This window comes from Dendrobium catenatum, unplaced genomic scaffold (genome assembly GCF_001605985.2).
Source record: "Dendrobium catenatum unplaced genomic scaffold, ASM160598v2 fragScaff_scaffold_186, whole genome shotgun sequence".
NCBI lineage: Eukaryota > Viridiplantae > Streptophyta > Magnoliopsida > Asparagales > Orchidaceae > Dendrobium > Dendrobium catenatum.
In genome coordinates, this window is record NW_021318648.1 from 337,215 (window position 1) to 354,796 (window position 17,582).

Consider the following 17,582-nt stretch of genomic DNA (forward strand, 5'->3'; position numbering starts at 1 on the left):
TCTTTATCTTTGAATTTTGAAGAATCTTTACCTCTCTCCTTCCACGGTGATTCTTTGTTCATCACCATTGCTGAGCTTTCAACGACCTTTGGTTTTAACATCACTCCTCGTCGACTTTCTTCTGCGCGGATGAGAGAAATGGTTTCGTTGAGTGATGGCGTCTCCTCTTTGCCAAGGATCTAAACTCTAACTTGGTCAAATTCTGCATTTAGTCCTGCAAGAAAATCATAAACTCTATCTTTTTCAATAAAGTTCTTTAGGATCGCCGCATCTTTCGGACATCTGGTTTCTATGCACCTATAGTGATCAAGTTCCTGCCACAGATTTTGTAGGATGGTGGCATACTCCGTCACGGTCTTACTCCCCTGCTTCGTGCTTCCAACATTGACTTTAACTTCAAAGATTTGGGCCGCATCACGAGCTTTGAAGTAGGTTTGTCTGGTAGCATCCCATATGTCCTTTGCCGTCGAAAGGAACATAAATGTATCACTAATTTCTGGAGTCATGGAATTCCATATCCATGACATAATCATGGAGTCTGCTTCATCCCATGCCCCAAATTTGGGATCTCCTTCTTTTGGTCCTTCTCCAAGGAGGTGATGTATTTTACCTTTCCCCTTCAAGTAGGTCTTCACAAATTGAGACTATTTCAGGTAGTTCTTCCCATTTAGACGATATGAAGGTTGCATGCTTTGAAGGTCACCTCGCCCTAAGTGCACCATAGAATCCTCAAGTTGGTCAGTGTTTGAAGAAGAGTTAATTTCTTGCATTTTTGAGTCAAATAATAGTAATGAAGACTATTTATTTGATTTTTGGACAACAATGAAGGCTCCCAAAATTTTTTTCTAATCGACAATAAAGGTCGATTTTTTTTTAACACACAAGCCGAGCCTTTAAAACAAAGGCTGGGCACGGGTTCGGGCTCTGCCTCGGATGAAGGTCGGGTTGGCAATATCCGAGATGGTGGAACAGGAGCCGGTGTCTGGCCGGACTCTACAACCGGCCGTGACCTACTTCTGCCCTAACCAGGCCGCCGCTCTTCCGGGCCAACTCCAATGCCTGCTGCCACGCCGCCGTTTGACTCCACCCTAGCAGTCGAATCCACGCCGCCGAGTCCAACCCGACCTTGCCCCGTGTCCGTCCTTGCTTTCGATCGGGCTCTTCTAGGAAGCTCGTGCGATCGGGACTTTGTGCGGTTCCTACCGATCGAGCGGAAGAGTAGGATCGGGTTCTCGTTCAGCTATCGGGACAGACTTCCGATTGGCTTCGAAAGGGTCTTCCGCACGGACAGTTTCGGACGGGTATGACCGCTCCTTCGTCTCCTTCGTTTCCCTCGTGGCTGTTCGTCTAGGCTCCTTCGACGATAGTTCTGACGGAGTCGAGGCGTCCGTCTGCGGCAGCGACGGGCAGAATTGGCACTTCTGCTTCGGCCTCTTGCAGCGTCAGAAGGTTGGATCGTTCAGCAATGAAGGCCTCTCGATCGGCTCTGATACCATGTCAAAACAGAGAATTTGAGAGTGAAAATCTTTTAATTTTATTATGCAATCTACTCCCTATTTATAGATTTATACAAGGTGTATTGATAAGGAAACAAATAACTCTTATAATAATGAGATTACAATTATTCCTAAATCAATGGAAGGAATTAATGCTATCCAGGTAGTCTTCCCACGGATTACTGTTCTCAGCCGTTGATATCTTTGGGATCGTAAGGTTGAGATTTAACAGTTTTAAATGAAGATCCCACACACAATCAATAAAACAATATAATGCAAAAAATGATGCACAATTTTTCACATGACAACCCAAAAATGGAAAAGACATGGGCCCTAGGTTAGTTGAAACACATTTCACTAATTTTAGTCTTAGATTATAGAGGGTTGACCTTGCTTAAATTTGAAGAGGTCATTGGCACTATATAGAAGAGCTAAACTTTGGTTTATGTCTCTTGTTGTCGTGGTGAAGGGAGTTTGTAGGCCATAGTTTTGATTATGTTGCAAAAGGATTAAGATGACCTTTTTCCTTGAATAAGAGGAGGAAATTGAACAAAGTGGGTGATTAAGATGACCACTTTGTGGAAGAAGGGGGAATCAAATGACCTTGAGTCATTGTGCAACTGGTGGTGGTTAAGACGATTCCTTTCTTAGAAAAAGGTGGAATTAAATGAACTAGAGGTGGCGAAGAAAGTTAGATGGGAAAACTTGAGACAACTAACTAATGCTTCAAGTAGCAGTCAAAACTATAGAATTCTTTACAATCCAAGAATTTCACCTCGGTTCCATATGTTTAGGATGTGTACAATTAAAATATATTTATGGATTTTGGGATGAGCTTTTTGGCCTTTTTTTACTAGCATCTTCAAAATCGGCATGAACATAGATGGCCCATGTCTCACCCTCCTTCACATTGGAAAGCAACCAATGTTGACCCAGTAGGGCCACTTAGGCTATGGTAGGATCGGGCATTTAAGTTGGGCTGATAATAGTGGTTCGATGATGATTGCTCCCCATGATTTCTCCAATTAACAACTAAAATATATTATTTTAAACACTCAATGCCTTGTGTCCAATGGACTTAACATATTGAAATTCGAACCGTTGTATTGCTAGAATATTTTCAGGAACATTCGAAAATCAAATTTATTTACTTTTGAAAAAGATTATAAGGCCATAATTTGGTATAAAAGATATCTTTAGGAGCAATCTAGCATCACAAATGACTTTTGAATTAGATCCATGTAGCGTTCCAATAATTATAGGCATGTTTTGAGGTCAAATTTGGTGTTGTCAAGAAACAAAAATGATACGACACCTTTTTGTGTTGAGATAGTCATCTTCTTCAGAGGAATCCAACTCCTAAATAGCCTGTGAATTAGAGGCCTTAAGAGGTCAAAGGAGCTCTGGAAAATTTTGATCTACGAGGGATACTTGCATAAAATGATTAAAATCTATGACTTCTAATGTATACAAGATCAGAGGAGTCTCACTCATGATGTCAGAGTGCTTGTGGATTAAGATCGATTGTTTATGCTAGCTAGGGTAGTGGCAACGATTGGCTAACACTTCTTGCCCTTGAGCTGTTTGACTTGCATGAATAGGGAGGAAGAAGGGGCTTGATTTGTCTCTTGAATTGGGTTGATCTAATTTGAGCTTTCTTATGGCCCAAATATGCTTGAAATCAAATGTGTTTTTCTACCATTTTGATTGTAAGTTTGCATTAATCGAAGTCGGTTTAGTTCTTGAAAAATTTTTTTAGCAATCATCAAATAAGCTTTTGAGTGCTTAAAATTATGCTTGATTTGATGGAAAATTGTGATTCAATAACCCTTTAGCTTCTTCAAATTTTGTACGTCCAAATTTGCATATCCAAAAATATCCCATTAAAAAAAATTAAGGCTAGAAATTATAACCTTAGAAAAATTTCAAGGTGTAATATGAGATCCCTTTTGGACCATGAACCAAGTTCTAATCCATCAATTGCAACTTTATGTATTTGGTAGTTTTGGCATCATTGGCGCTCTTTTTTGGTAAAACATTTCCCCAAATATTTGGTCCAAACATTCTATTCTACTCATAATTAGTTTTAGAGGGTGTTGCTAAGGACCAAAAGTGTGAATATTGGAATATTGATAAATGATTATGGTGGTCCAAAAATACCCAAAAAAATTAGTCAGAGCCCAATAATGAACCCGAATGGGTTAGGGGTGTCCCATGGCCTAGATAGGCAACAAATAGTGCTGGTTGGGGCCGAGTTGGGTGCCAACGTTAGTGCCCAGTAAATGTTTCCAATCTTCCATTAAAATTTATATTTGAAAGTAAATTTTTTAGGGGTTATTTGGTTTGTAATTGCAAATATTAATAATGTAAAGTAAAAGAAATACGATTGATTTTTGTTTGGTGTTTGCTTCGATTTAAGCAAAATATAAAGCATTTGTATAAGAGATTTGTAGTAGTCATAATGCCATTTTTTATGAATATTGAATTTTCTCCCATTTCAGGCAAATTCCAAGTGCAAAGAAATTTCATAGCCCATAACAACACATTCCGATGTCGGCATTGCTGCCACTAACACCGATGCCCAATTTCTTATCCTCATCGTTGAAGTCATCACCATCGTCATCGCTTTCCCCATTGTTGTCACATCATTCACTATGACCATTACCATCGCCCTAATCGATGCTGCAATTGCCTCTGCTTGATGCTAGCTGTTGTAGCCACACCCTCGTCATCTCCTGTCACCAGTGTTGTTGCTATCATTCACGTCTCTGCTTAAGCATGACCTTATGGCATTTTAATGCATTTAAAATGCATTTTAATAAATACAAAAAACTATTTCAGTGTATTTACTTTGTATCAAACTAAACAACTCATACTTTTTTAAAATATACGCATTTCAATTACTTTGCATTTCCAAGATGCATGTATTTTAAAATCATCCAAGCAAGCATCTCCTTTGGGATCTTGGTTTCTTAAAACTAAAAGAAATCTAATGAAATTTCTTAAATTCTCCAAAACAAAGTCCAAAGTTCCTCTAGTATCTCTTGATAAAAGAAAATTGTGTATAACCCTCATGGGCTTTAGGGAAATCCACTATTTTGCTTCACATTATTTAGTTTTCCTTTGAATATGAGTTACAATTGGCAGCTTAATCATCTTGGTTTCTAGGTTTAGGTCTTCATTTATATAGAAGTTTTTTATTTTGAAAAAAGATATAGTTGTAGACCTAGGTACCCTACTTTGTGGCCTAGTTTTCTTCTAATCGAAGCTGATCAACTAAAGAAATATGATACTAGGTGAGAGAGATGAAATTGGTGGCAGTGTCATTTCAATGAGGGGGAATCAAGGTGACGAGAAAAGGAGAATTGAAGATCTTCACTGGCCTACTCCTTAATAATTTCTTGGAGATATAGGTTCCTATGGGGCAATATTTCTTGGAGATATAGGTTCCTATGGCCCCACGTATATGTCGACTACTCCTTAGATTTAAACTTGACATGTGACCAGGCTTTTTCAAAACTGTGCAGAGTATCCAAATGCCCTGAAGTTGCGGATTACCTTTGAGAGGTGCCCATGTTTCATAGCTTTCATGTATTTATTTCAAACCTCTGTATGGAAACCTCTATATGGAAGTTTAGTTCGTATGGTTGATTATGTTTTTATGCATGTTGTCCTCAAGAATGCTTTTTGTCTATTTTATCTTATCGGTCACAGTGCACTTTTCTTCAAACTATTGTAAATGTCAGACATTATTCCTGATTCTTCTATCCAGTTTTAGTTTAAGCTTTATAAAAAAATTAGAAAGTTGGCATTGGAAATGAGTGCAGTTTGACGTTCTCGAGTGTTTATATTGAACAGATAGCGCAGTGTTATTACTTAACTAGTTTTTGTGAAGGACCAGTTTGAATCAAATAAGCATAACGCAAGTTTAGAAATTGAGTTATGATTGCTCCAATTGAGCAATTAGGCATTGGAAATGATTGTAGTTTGAAGTTCTTTAATGTTTATCGTTGAGTAGAAAAGGTTGTGTTATTACTTGTTAGTTTTTGTAAAGTACAACGAACAACAACAACAAAAAATTTTCTCATCATGTGGGGTTGGCAGTTTTTTTAACAGTTTGAATAAAGTAAGCATGACCTAAGTTTAAAAATTGAGTTTATTTTATATGATTCTGAAACTTTTTAACGGCTAATTTTTTTTTATTTTTAACTTTCTCGTGTGCCATCTCTTTGAAGTCCTAATCTCCTATATATATAAAGATTCTGGTTTTGGACATCATTCCTCCTTGCTTTCATATCTTAAATTCTCTCTTTTTTTCTCCTTTTTACATATATATTCTGGTTTTAGACATCATTCCTCCTTGCTTTGACATCGTAAATTCTCTCTATTTTTTTACTTCTTGATGATTTCCAGGAAGGTGAGACTATCCGGATAAATGTGAAGAGCAAACCTTCTAGCGGCACTGGCATGCTTTCAGCAGCTGGAATGTCCGGAGCGGCCTCTAACACCAAAAAACCAGGGGCACTTCTTGCACCACCACCTTCTGGAGGTGGAAAGATGAGGTCTCCACTACCTCCTCCACCCAATGATCCTGCAGTTACTAAGATGCATTCTGGAAGCAGTGCTCTCATGGCCAATGAATCAACTAGGCGCTCTGCCGATCCTTTATCTGATCTTTCTCAGTTGGAGGTGCTAAACCCTTTATTTTTTTTTTAATTTGATTTTTTCCAGTTTTCTAAATACATGCTAGTGTGCCTGCATTTGGACTCATGAGAGGTTTCAAGGTGGAACTTGGTTAATTATTTAGGCAGCTCATTACCCAAATTAGGCACCAAAAATAGCTAAGGAAACCATAGTGATTACATATATTAGCCTTTCAGTATATTTAGAGTGAGCGATGTGGAGAGGGGATCTTATCGAAAGAAGGAAGGTAAAAATTCAATTCAAGCATGACAGCCTGACTGAACTCTGAAAATGAAGGAAAATCATAATAATCTTTGAGCTCTTTTTTTGATTCCGGATGAAGACCAAAACAAGAGGAAACCTCATGCCCTTGAACTTTACAAGGAGAATAGGAGAGTAAAATTTTAAGCAAAACTTGGGGATTATTTCCATTATGCTCTGTGACGTTTCAAATCTCTATAGTGTGCTTTTTGAGTAAAAATCCATTTCGAGCAAAACATGAGTAATAGAGGAACGTGATAAAGAAGTCATCACATTTTCAGTTCTCAGGGGATTGCTGAGTACAGAGAAATTAAGGTATCCCGATTAACCAAATGAGCTTTGAAAAGAGGAATGCCAACCAACATTGGGCAAAAGGAGATAAAAGATATAACCAAAGTTATCAGTTTTAGGATAAGAACATGTTGTGGATCCAAATATTCAATATAAAAGGAACTCAAGAGCATTAGATTATGAAAAGACTTCAAATATCCTCTATCAGGGGCCAATGGAAAGAACATTTACAACCAATAGTAAAATCTAATGATTTATGAAGAGTCGACAATTTCCTCTCCAATGAGTCGAAGTGTATTGATTAGCAGTATACTTAGATATACTTTTGATGCCATTTGATATTGAATCTTCAAACTTTCTCATCAAAATCTAAGAACGATCCATTGAACAACACATAAATCATACTAGGAACTTGAGAGGAGTTGGGAGAATCATCCATTGATGTAACAAGAGCCATCAGAGCAAAAATCTATGGCAAGAGTGATCTACCACAATCCACCGGACTGGTGTGGAAGGGATAAATTGCTAGTTGGGAGGAAGGGCATTGAGTACAAAACAAAGCAAGAAGCATTGCTATCCGTCAATGGCCTCATTGAGATCATCTGCCAAGCATGAATGTGTAAATGGACGGAGGAGCCACAGTCGATTCAGAGGAAATGAACCCAGGATATGGAATAACAGGTTCTGTGTGCAAAGAATACATGAAATTAAGTGGAGTTTTTGCAGGCGATGTTAGGGACAATGATGCATGAGGGATTGAATAATTTGGCAATGGAGATCGCAGGTGATGATGAGAGAGTAACTACATACATGGTGGCTGCTTAAATCTCTAGGAATTAAAACGAATTTAAAACAAGTTACTAGCTTTTTTTTTAATATTTAAATTAGATGCATGTATCATATGTGCCATCCAACTATTTTATTTATAATTAAGTAAATGTATTTGACGTGTTGAATTGTGTACGGTATCTTAGACTTTATATAAATGCATCCAATTATTTGAAATTATTAGGTTGGGTATGATTCCTGACTTCTTTGGATGTACGCTAGTTTCTTTGGAGAAATTATTTTGTGCGGACACCAGACGGAGTGGATTGTCCGTATTTGTTGCGTTTTTACTGCTCTTTTGTTGCGGTTTTGAAAAAGGACAGTAAAAGGACAACAAATATTCAATTACGAATGTATTTTTACTGCCATGTTGTTGTGCTTTTACAAATACTCAATAAAGCGCAACAAATATTCAATTATTTAGTAAATAATAAATATTTGTTGCCATTTTTCAAAAGCGCAGCAAAATGACAGTAAAAACGCGGCAAATCCGGACTGTTCTCTTCGGCTGATATCCGTACAGAATAATTAGTCGCTTCTTTGAGCAGGCTTCTACATAGAATATTTAACGCTTTGCATACCTACAAAATCTGGAAACGTGATTGAAACATTTGGTCAACTTTATAGTTTGCACTACTTTTTTTTTCTTGTAATTTTACTGTTAAAATATAAGTTCCTCGCTTTGCATAAACTAAAGAATGCGGTAATTATAGATTTTGGTTTCATTTAGGACAGCTTTCTTACTGCTTTTTGAAGCAAATTTTTAATATAAAAATTAAAATTAAAATTTGCTATAAAAAACATTAAAAAAGTCGTCCCAAACGAAACCTTTGTCCTTTTTTCATCAATTTCCACCATAATCTTTCTTTAATGTTCTTAATCATAATCTTCATATTGAAACACTAATGAACATTACCATTTCATTTCTTGGCGACTTGCAGAGAAGTTTGCCATCTACCAATTCAACCGTGCATCCAACGAGTACAACATCATCAGGATGGGCAGCATTTTGAGCTCATTAATACGTAATCGCTAATCGCCAAAGTTATTGTACCTATAAAGAGAAGCAAATGAGCAGTAATAGTATACAGAGCCGATTCTTTGGCATTCAGTGTGAATCGCAGATGTGCCAGACGTGCTTGGAAGCTTTTCATGTCATGATGACTTTCTCTTTAACTTAATGGATTGGAATGCGATGCTAGAAATCTGCATCCTTCTATTGTTCGAATGACCAGTAATATAACTATGCATTTGTGCTTCTTTTGCTTTTTTTATAATGATTTATGTCTTGTCTTCTTTCCAATCTGAATGTCTTGGTAATGAAAAAAAACCAAAAAAAGCGAAATATTGAATTGGTTTTATAATGGATGCAGATGGCAAAATCTTACCGTTTCAAGTGTTCGTTTGTACTCTTACTGCCAGTTTGTGTTTAGTATTCAAAACTTGTGTTGTTTTTGTTTTAGCAGATATTGTAGAAGAACATAATGGGGGGTTAGTGGTAGCCATCGACAATGGTCATCAATAGTTGCAGCTAGATGTGGTGGTAATAGGTGGTGGTGAAGGGTGTAGATAGGGAGAGATTCTTTTGTGCTGACGCCAGACGGTTCGGAGACCAATCCGAACGCGCCACGTCAATCTGTACCGAGCGGTATAGAGTTAAAAAGTGACGTGATGCATTCTGGTTGGTCTCTGGACCCGTCCGGCATCCGCACATAATAATGTTTTGTAGATAGGTGCGGTCAGTTGCCAGCGGATGGTTGTTGGTGGGGAGTGAGGGGATAGTGGCAGCGGCTCTTGGAGTTGGCAGAAGTGGGTGGAGTAGTTTTCATTTTGGAAATAAATGTTAACATCTTAAAAATATATCAAAAATATTATTTTCACTATTTTAAAATATAAACATATTTTTTAAAATAAAAACATAAAAAATAAATCGAGTAATTATTCTTTATAACGAAAAACAAAAATAAAAAATGATTCTACACATGCCCAAGTAATGTTGCAGTGAAGTAGTGTTTAGACAAAAAATTTAAGGCTTTTGGAATGGTGGTCTAGATTTTGCAAAAAAATTATGCTTGGTCTATTGGAGAAATTATTCTGTGCGTAGTTCAGACGGGAAGAATCATTAAGATTTGTGAGTATATATAATGTGTAAATATTTGTATATAGTGTGTATGAAATTAGTGTATATATTATTTATACATAGTGCGTATACTAATAATCCAAACGATTGTTCTCATTCAGACTCCGCACAGAATAATTTCTCATTCGATTGGCACATACAGTTATTGATAGTTGATAACATAAAAGAAAATTGTTCATTGATAGTTGATAAACACTGCCGTTGCCATATCCCAAGTTTTGGATGAGAAAAGTTGAGGGTTGCATTAGGTAGTCGACAGCAAGTGTAAAACTTGTCGAATAATAATGACATGAATCCTTTAAGAAATTGTGTTAATGCTAGGGCGTCCCCTGAAAGCGACGCGATGTATAGCTTGAATACAATGACAAGTATGCAAGAGCTGCTGCACCGGTGCCTAGGTGCAGTGTTAAATATGCAAGGGTTCCCATATCAAAGATGGATATGAGCAAAAAAGTTAGTCCATAAAACTAAAATTAGGATAGTAACTTGGAATATAGGTTCCCTTATAGAAAAATAAATGAAATTAATAGATATTATGATTCATTAAAAGTTAAATATTTTGTGCATTTAAGAAACTAAATTGGTTGGAGAGAATGCTAAGGAGATTGATAGTTTAAGATTTAAATTTTATTATTCGGGTAGGAGTATTAGAAATAGTGTATGTGTTATTATAGATAAGAGTTTGAAGGATAATGTTATAAAAATTAATAGGATTGGAGATAGAATTATAACTTTAAAGATTGTTGTTGATGCTAAGATTGTTAATATTATAAATGCTTATGCTCCTCAAGTAGGTTTGGATATGAGTTCAAAATTAAATTTTTTGAATGACTTAGAAGAATTAATACAAAAGATACCTCTTGAAGAAATAGTTCTTATTATAGGAGATTTAAATGGACATGTTGATAGATAGGTAGATGATTTTAAAAGCATTCATTGGTGGTCATGGGTTTGGAACGATAAATGAAGGTGGCAAGATCATATTAGATTTTTATTTAGCTTATGATTGTTTAATTCTTAATATCTTATTTAAGAAAAGGAATGAGCATCTCATTACTTATAAAAATGGATATATTATAACTCGAATTGATTATTTTCTTATAAGAAAATTCGATCGTTTAGATTGCAAAGATTATAAAATTATTCCAAGTGAAAATTTATGTACCTAACATCGATTCTTAGTTTTAGACTTTAAGATAAAAGGACAGAAAATAAAAAATAAAGTAAAATAATATTATAGAATTAGATCAGGCATTTAAAGAATATTAACAAAAATAGTTTTGAGAGTAAGATTTTAGATCTTAAGATTTTTTCTGTGTATGAGGATACTAATATTATGTGAAAAAAAGTGGCTTGTGATATTAGTAATATTGCAAAAGACGTGCTTGGGGTATCAAAGGGAAAAACTCCTAATAGTAAAAATAGTTTGTGGTGGAATCCAAATGCGCAAGAAAAGATTAAAAATAAGAAGATTTGTTATAATTATTTAATTAGTTGTAAAAACTCTAATAATTAAAAAAGATATAAAGAATCTCGTAAGGAATTTAAAAAAGCAATATACGATACAAAGACCTTAACTTTTAGTGATTTATATAATAGATTAGATACTAAGGAGGGAGAAATATATATGTATAAGTTAGACAAACAAAGATATAAGAGTAGTAAGGATTTAGTTCAAGTGAAGTGTATTATGAATGAATATCAAAATTTACTTTTTTTTAGAAGATAGTATTCAACAAAGGTGAATGAGATATTTTGTTAAATTTTTTAATGAAGATTATGAAAATAATAGTGACTGTAGAGACCTTAGCACCCTAAATGAAAATAAAGATTGTTGTTTTTATCTGTGTATTAATAAAACTAAAGTTAGAGAGGCTTTACATAAAATGAACGGTGAAAAAGCTGTTGGACCTGATGATATTTCAATAGATGTGTGGAAATACTTAGGAGATGAAGAAATTTCTTGGCTTACTAAACTTTTGAATATTGTTTTGAAGACTAAAAAGATGCCAGATGAGTGGAGAATGAGTATGTTAATCCCTATTTTTAAAAATAAAGGTGATGCACAAGATTGTGCAAATTATAAATGAATTAAGTTAATGTGTCATACTTTAAAACTATGGAAGCGAGTTATGGAGCATAGGTTGCGACGTGACACTAATGTTTTTCAACTATGGATTATGGAAGCCATACATTTATTAAGAGGTTTGATGGAGAAATATATAGAAAATAGGGAGGATCTACATATGATATTATTGATTTAGATCATATGATAAGGTTCCAAGAGAAGTGCTATAGAGAGTTCTTGAAAATAAAGGAGTAAATAATGCTTATATTCAAATCATTAAAGATATGTATGCATGAGATATTACTTGTGTTCAAACACAAGATGGTTTGACCAAGTTTTTTTCCTATTTCAGTTGGATTACATCAAGGATCAGCCTTAAGCCCATATCTTTTTGCTTTAGTCATGGATGTTCTCACTAGACATTTGCAAGAGGATGAAGCATAATACTAAGTTAAGCGTGGTAGAGATGAGGATGCTCAGGTGGATGAGTGGCTTTACCCTTAGAGATATGATACAAAATGAGCATATATGTGAAAAGGTTAGAGTGGCACCAGTAGAAGATAAGATTAGAGAGAATCACCTTAGATGGTTTGGTCACATAAAATGGCGGCCTTCCGATGACCCGGTTAGGAAAGTAGAGGTATTAGATTTGAATTATATAAAGAAAGGTAGAGGCAGACCTAAAAAGACTTGGTAAGAAAATATTAGAAATGATCTTTCTTATTAGATTTAAACGAGAATTTGACTTTTAATAAGACACAATGGATAAAAAAGGATTCAATTAGCCGATCCCACGTATTGGGATAAAGACTTTAGATTGTTTGTTGTTGTTGTTAACCGGTAAAACAACCACCTTTTTCTTCATTCTTATAAACGTTAATTGTACTACTCGTTTACTGTTCCATCATGCTCGTTTCCCCACTGAACTATCTTATTGCTTTCTCCACAAAGTGTTCAAACATGATCATTCTTAAGTGGCATCCTAATCAACAGTGAATATGAGACAACTTCATTCCATGATCATTCCTTCTGTCTTTCTACGAGAAAAGTGACAGACATAGGACTTTTCACAACCTGGCCATTACAAACCCGAGAGAGCTCTTCACACCATGATCATTCTTACAAAGTTAAGGTGACAGATATGGGACTCTTCACAACATGGTCGTCGGAAACCCAGGAGAGCTGCCCCACCGCTGCGCCACCACCGGCCAACTTACCCCTATCTGCTGTGAGCACAACTTGAAACCTTCTGGCATCATAGCGCCGGGGAAAGTAAAGCCTGGGAGGAAAAACCTCCACCTTTACCCCTTCCGGCCTCTCAATCTTGGCATAATAGGTCGCATTGTCCTCTCCCACGTTCTTCACCCACCTACTCACCGTCTTCGTCGACGGCGAGCCCAGTGCAACCGATATCGACGGGTAGTTCAGCTGCTCCGGCCCGAGCTCACGGCGGTACCTCCAGCATCTGGCGTGGTGCTGGGTGATCGTCGTCACTTGACGGTCGGTGTATCCAAGCCCGCACAGATAACGTTTGTACCTGTGCGAGTGCAGATTGTACACGAGTCCTGGATTATTGGCTTTTGAGGGATTTACTTGTCCTGCTCCCATGGCGAAGCGGCTGGCCGCAGTGGCGTTGTTGAGCTGATCTGTGATTGGGTTTCCTTCTGCATCTTCTGTGTCTGCTGATGTCATGATAGCTGATTTGATCGCCGAAGCAGACCAATGAGGATGAACGCTTCGTAGAAGAGCTGCAATTCCGGAAAGATGGGGAGTGGCTGTAGAGGTTCCGCTCTGAAAATTGAAATTTGGTTCTGTAGACGAAGTGGTGATATGGTTATCAGGACCGACCTTGCTCGGCCATGCCGCCAATATGTTCACGCCAGGGCCAATGATGTCTGGCTTCAGAATTCCACCGTTGTGCAAGCTTGGCCCCCGCGACGAAAATGATGCCACCGCCGGAGAGGAAAGAGCACCGAGACTCGTTCCGCCGAATACGAAAGCCGCCGTAGGATTCGAATTCGCCGAATAATTGTAGTATGATAAGATCGAACACCTGGCTGAGTAGCTCAAATGAGCTGCAGGAAGGACATGAGATTCTGATAAAGTCGTCTCTCCTTCCTCCGCTTGGTTCAACACAATCATGGCAGCTCCTCCCGCGTTTCTCACATTCTTACCTTTCTCGATATTCTCCACACCAAACCCAGTCTCACACAATACGATTTTCCCGCCAATATCAACTCCATCAAACGAATCGTTTCTGCAACCTTTACTCCCGCCGCCCTGGATTTCAAATCCCGGGAATGTAAGAGGCAGCGCTTCCGTTGAATTGAAATAGCTTGGCTGGTAAGCTGATTCTCCTACAAGTTCTGTTCCGTCTCCGAGCTTCACCGTCACCGTAATCCTCCGGTCAGTAGTACTCGCCCCAACCGTCAAAATCCACGGCGCATCATTCGCCACCGTCCCCTCCACCGGCCCACCATTTCCCGCCGCTGCTACCGTCAATATCCTCTGTCTCAGCGCCGAGTAAGACCCAATCGCCACACTGTCTTCATAAAAAGGCCGAGAATCATCAGAACCAAATGAAATGGAAATCAGATCGACTCGATCGTATATAGCCTGGTCTATTCCGGCGAGCACATCGCTATCTGCACAGTCACCTTCAGAGCAGACTTGGTAAACGGCGAGGTGAGCTTTGGGCGCCATACCGGCCGAGACGCCCTTACCGTTGCCGAGGACCTCTGCGCCCTCGACAAAGACGCCAGCGGCGATGCCGGCAACATGTGTGCCGTGCTCGGTGTGGTTGTTGTCAGCCGGAGATAGAATGCGGCAGCTACTGCTGAATGACTTGACGCCGATGATTTTGTTGTTGCAGGGGAAGGTGTCGCAGCCGCCTCTCCAGTATGGCGGCGGCTGCGGCATCCCGTTGTCGTTGAAGGAAGGGTGGCTGATATCTACGGCGGTGTCCAGGATTCCGATGATGGTGCCTCTGCCATAGTCGGCGGAGGTCCTCAGAAAAAAAAAAAGAAAAGAAAAAGGAAGTAGGAATTAAGGGATGTTTAATACAATCGCATCTATAAATCTTCAACAAAATTTATTTATTTTTCGTAATTTCTGAAGGTATTATTTGTTACATAATAAAATTTCTAAATTCTATTTTATTTTTATATTCACTATAGGGATTATTTTAAAGGTATAAAATTGATAAATTATTTTGTCATTTTAAAATAGTTATGGTACATTTAACAACTAAGTAGATGAATCAATTCATAAATTATTTTTTTTGAACTTAAATCAATACATAAATCACCTTATTTTAATTTTAAAATAATTAATATATTTTCAAATTAATTTATAGTTTCTAGTAATTATTTTAAGCTTCAATTCCAGTTTATACTTAAATTTATACTTTCTAATATGCGACGAAGTTTAAGCTTAAATTCAAATTCATATATTATATAAGTTTGAGCTTGAGCTCAACCTTGTCCCTGCTCAGTTCATCGGCGTCCGAACTTGTCCAGACTCCGCATATAATAATTTCTCCTATACACTATAAGAAAATAAGAAGAAGCAAATAAAATATTTCTTTCTTGGCATTAGTATTAGATTTATTTTCAAAATATTTTTAACATTTGGGCATTTGTTTTATGAGTAACATATCATCAATGCTCCTTAATCAACTCAGTAAATATTTATCATGTGAAATCCACAAATGATTATAAATTTCTACATAGATGGAATCCAAAGTTTATTTCTTATAAATTATAAAAATTATTTAATATCAAATAAATATAATTATTTGCATAAAGTAAAATAATTATAAAGCTTTATTTCTATTTTATATCTATTTAATTATTTTATAGCTATCAATAGAGTAATTCACATATTTGTCACAATAATAATATTTTGCTTGTAAATATCAAATCAATTTATTCGAAAGGAAAAAATATTTATTAAAAATAAAATACATTTTTATGTATTTTATTTTGATGTGCTTAAATAATTGAATATTATATAAATAAATATTAAATTAAATTATTAGTTATGCAAATAAATAAAAAGTATAGTATATTCATGTAAATATCCCTAAAAACTAATAAAAAATTTATCCAATATGAATCAATACCAGAAGCCGCCGCTCTTACTCAGGCCGAGGAACTCCGGCGTATGTGTGGTGAGCAGACGTCGCCGGCGATCAACATAAGCATGTAGAAAGCCGTTAATAGATCTCATTGCTCGAGCTTCATCTGCCGTCAACCTTGCCGCGAAGCCACTTATAGCCTCGCGGTAGGAATATATAAGGCGCGGCTCGCCGGAGTCTAGAGTGGCGTTAGGGAGAAAGGAGAGGTGATAACTTGTCAGCCACTCGTCATCGAATAAAAGACTGGTGTTTTCCGGCCTCTCAACGTGCACAATATAGGTGGTGACTTCAGTTCGATCGTCGCCGGCGATCACCGGAAGGAGCAGGGCTTGTGTTGATAGAAGAAGGGGTGATGAGAGGATGAGGAGGAGTAATAATGTGATTGAAGGGGAAGAGAAGGAAAACGCCATTGAGATGTGATGGAGAAATGAAGGGAAGGAATGTGAGAGATTGGAGATGAGAAAAGCGTGAGCTTTGGATGCATTTCTTCAATCATTTGATTGGTAATGGAAGAGGGTACATTGCTCATAGATAGGATTTTTAATTAGGGTGAATGAGTGAGTGTCATTTGAATTACGATGAAATAAACAAATAAAATACATATAGTTATATGATGAATTTGAAAAAAAAGAGAGGAAATTTATAGAAGAAAAATGAATGGCATATTATGAACAAGTAATATTTGAATTTAAGAAAATAAGAAGTCTTCTTTTGCATTATAATTTATATTAGGGGCGTCAATTTCGGGTCACAGGTCGGGATCGGGTCGAACTACTATTCTGGTCAACTCGAACCCGACCCGTTTTTGAAAACGGATCAATTTTCCTGACTCGAACCCTACCGCTTCGGGTCTGGGTCAACTCGACACTGCCCGAATGACCCGTTTCCAACAAAAATTTGCTAGTTTTCGGGTCAAAAAAGAGTCTATCTCCTCTTTCTCGGGTAAAAAAATGGGTATGCCTCCTCTTTTTCGGGTAAAAAAACGAGTCAAAATCAGGTCAATCTCGGGTTGCCGGGTCAAAATCAGGTTTTCAGGTCAATTTTGGGTCAAAGGGTTAACCCGAACCCGGCCCGATTTTTGAAACGGGTCGAAATGTTGAAGAACCCGACCCGTTTCGGGTTCTGGTTGCCCCTAACCCGAAATTTTCTGGTCAGATTTGAGTCGGATTTTCGGGTCGTGTCAAATATTGACACCCCTAATTTATATATGGATCCACTCCCATAGCAAATCGTGAGTCCAAGTTGGCCTCACAACATATTAATATATGTCATTACATCTCTATTTCAAAACTAGGGCCTAATTATTCTCTCACTAGTAAATTATAATGAAAATTAGGGGTGGTAAAATGGGTGATGAGTCAAATTTCGGTCTAATCAGAATTCAAGCAATCTGAACCAAATCAGTTTAATAAACGGGTTAAAAATACCAACTTGAATCTAACCCACTAGCAATCCAAATGAACCTAACGTGTTTTGGTTAAAAAAAATAATTTTATAATTTATTAACTATAAATTTTAGGATATTTGATTAAAAAAAAAAAAAGAAAACTATACCCACAAATAAATAAATAATAATAATAAATGAGTTTTTTTTGGATAAAAAAGACATTTGCAGGTCAAATTGAACTCAACACTGGTCAAAACATCTAAACCAAATCGTACTCGAGTCAACCTGAC

The 17,582-nt window shown here is 37.0% G+C and overlaps 2 protein-coding genes across 3 annotated transcripts in view; one reads left to right on the forward strand and one right to left on the reverse strand.

The window, feature by feature from the left end:
* The window catches only part of LOC110096281 (uncharacterized protein At1g03900), a 14,158-nt gene extending 5,203 nt beyond the window's left edge, over positions 1-8,955 (forward strand). For both annotated transcript variants that reach the window (XM_020822146.2, XM_020822145.2), the window contains exons 3-4: positions 5,910-6,185; positions 8,501-8,955. In XM_020822146.2, the coding sequence (XP_020677805.1) occupies positions 5,910-6,185; positions 8,501-8,572 (348 nt within the window). In that variant the 3' untranslated portion in view covers positions 8,573-8,955. The remainder of the gene's footprint in view (positions 1-5,909; positions 6,186-8,500) is intronic.
* A 3,931-nt stretch (positions 8,956-12,886) lies between these two features.
* On the reverse strand, positions 12,887-16,315 carry LOC110096286 (subtilisin-like protease SBT1.2). The gene is made up of 2 exons (XM_020822157.2): positions 15,891-16,315; positions 12,887-14,774 (listed from the first exon to the last, which is right to left on the reverse strand). Exons 1-2 carry the CDS (start codon positions 16,313-16,315, stop codon positions 12,887-12,889), a joined length of 2,313 nt encoding a protein of 770 aa, XP_020677816.1.
* Positions 16,316-17,582: the final 1,267 nt, after the last annotated feature.

What these genes read in the sequence shown, in the direction of transcription:
- LOC110096286 (XM_020822157.2), bottom strand. Translation starts at nt 16,315, where the DNA reads ATGGCGTTTTCCTTCTCTTCCCCTTCAATCACATTATTACTCCTCCTC. An exon ending in AGTAAGAGCGGCGGCTTCTG is followed by an intron (nt 14,775 to 15,890) that starts GTATTGATTCAT and finishes TTTTTTTCTGAG; the next exon opens with GACCTCCGCCGACTATGGCA.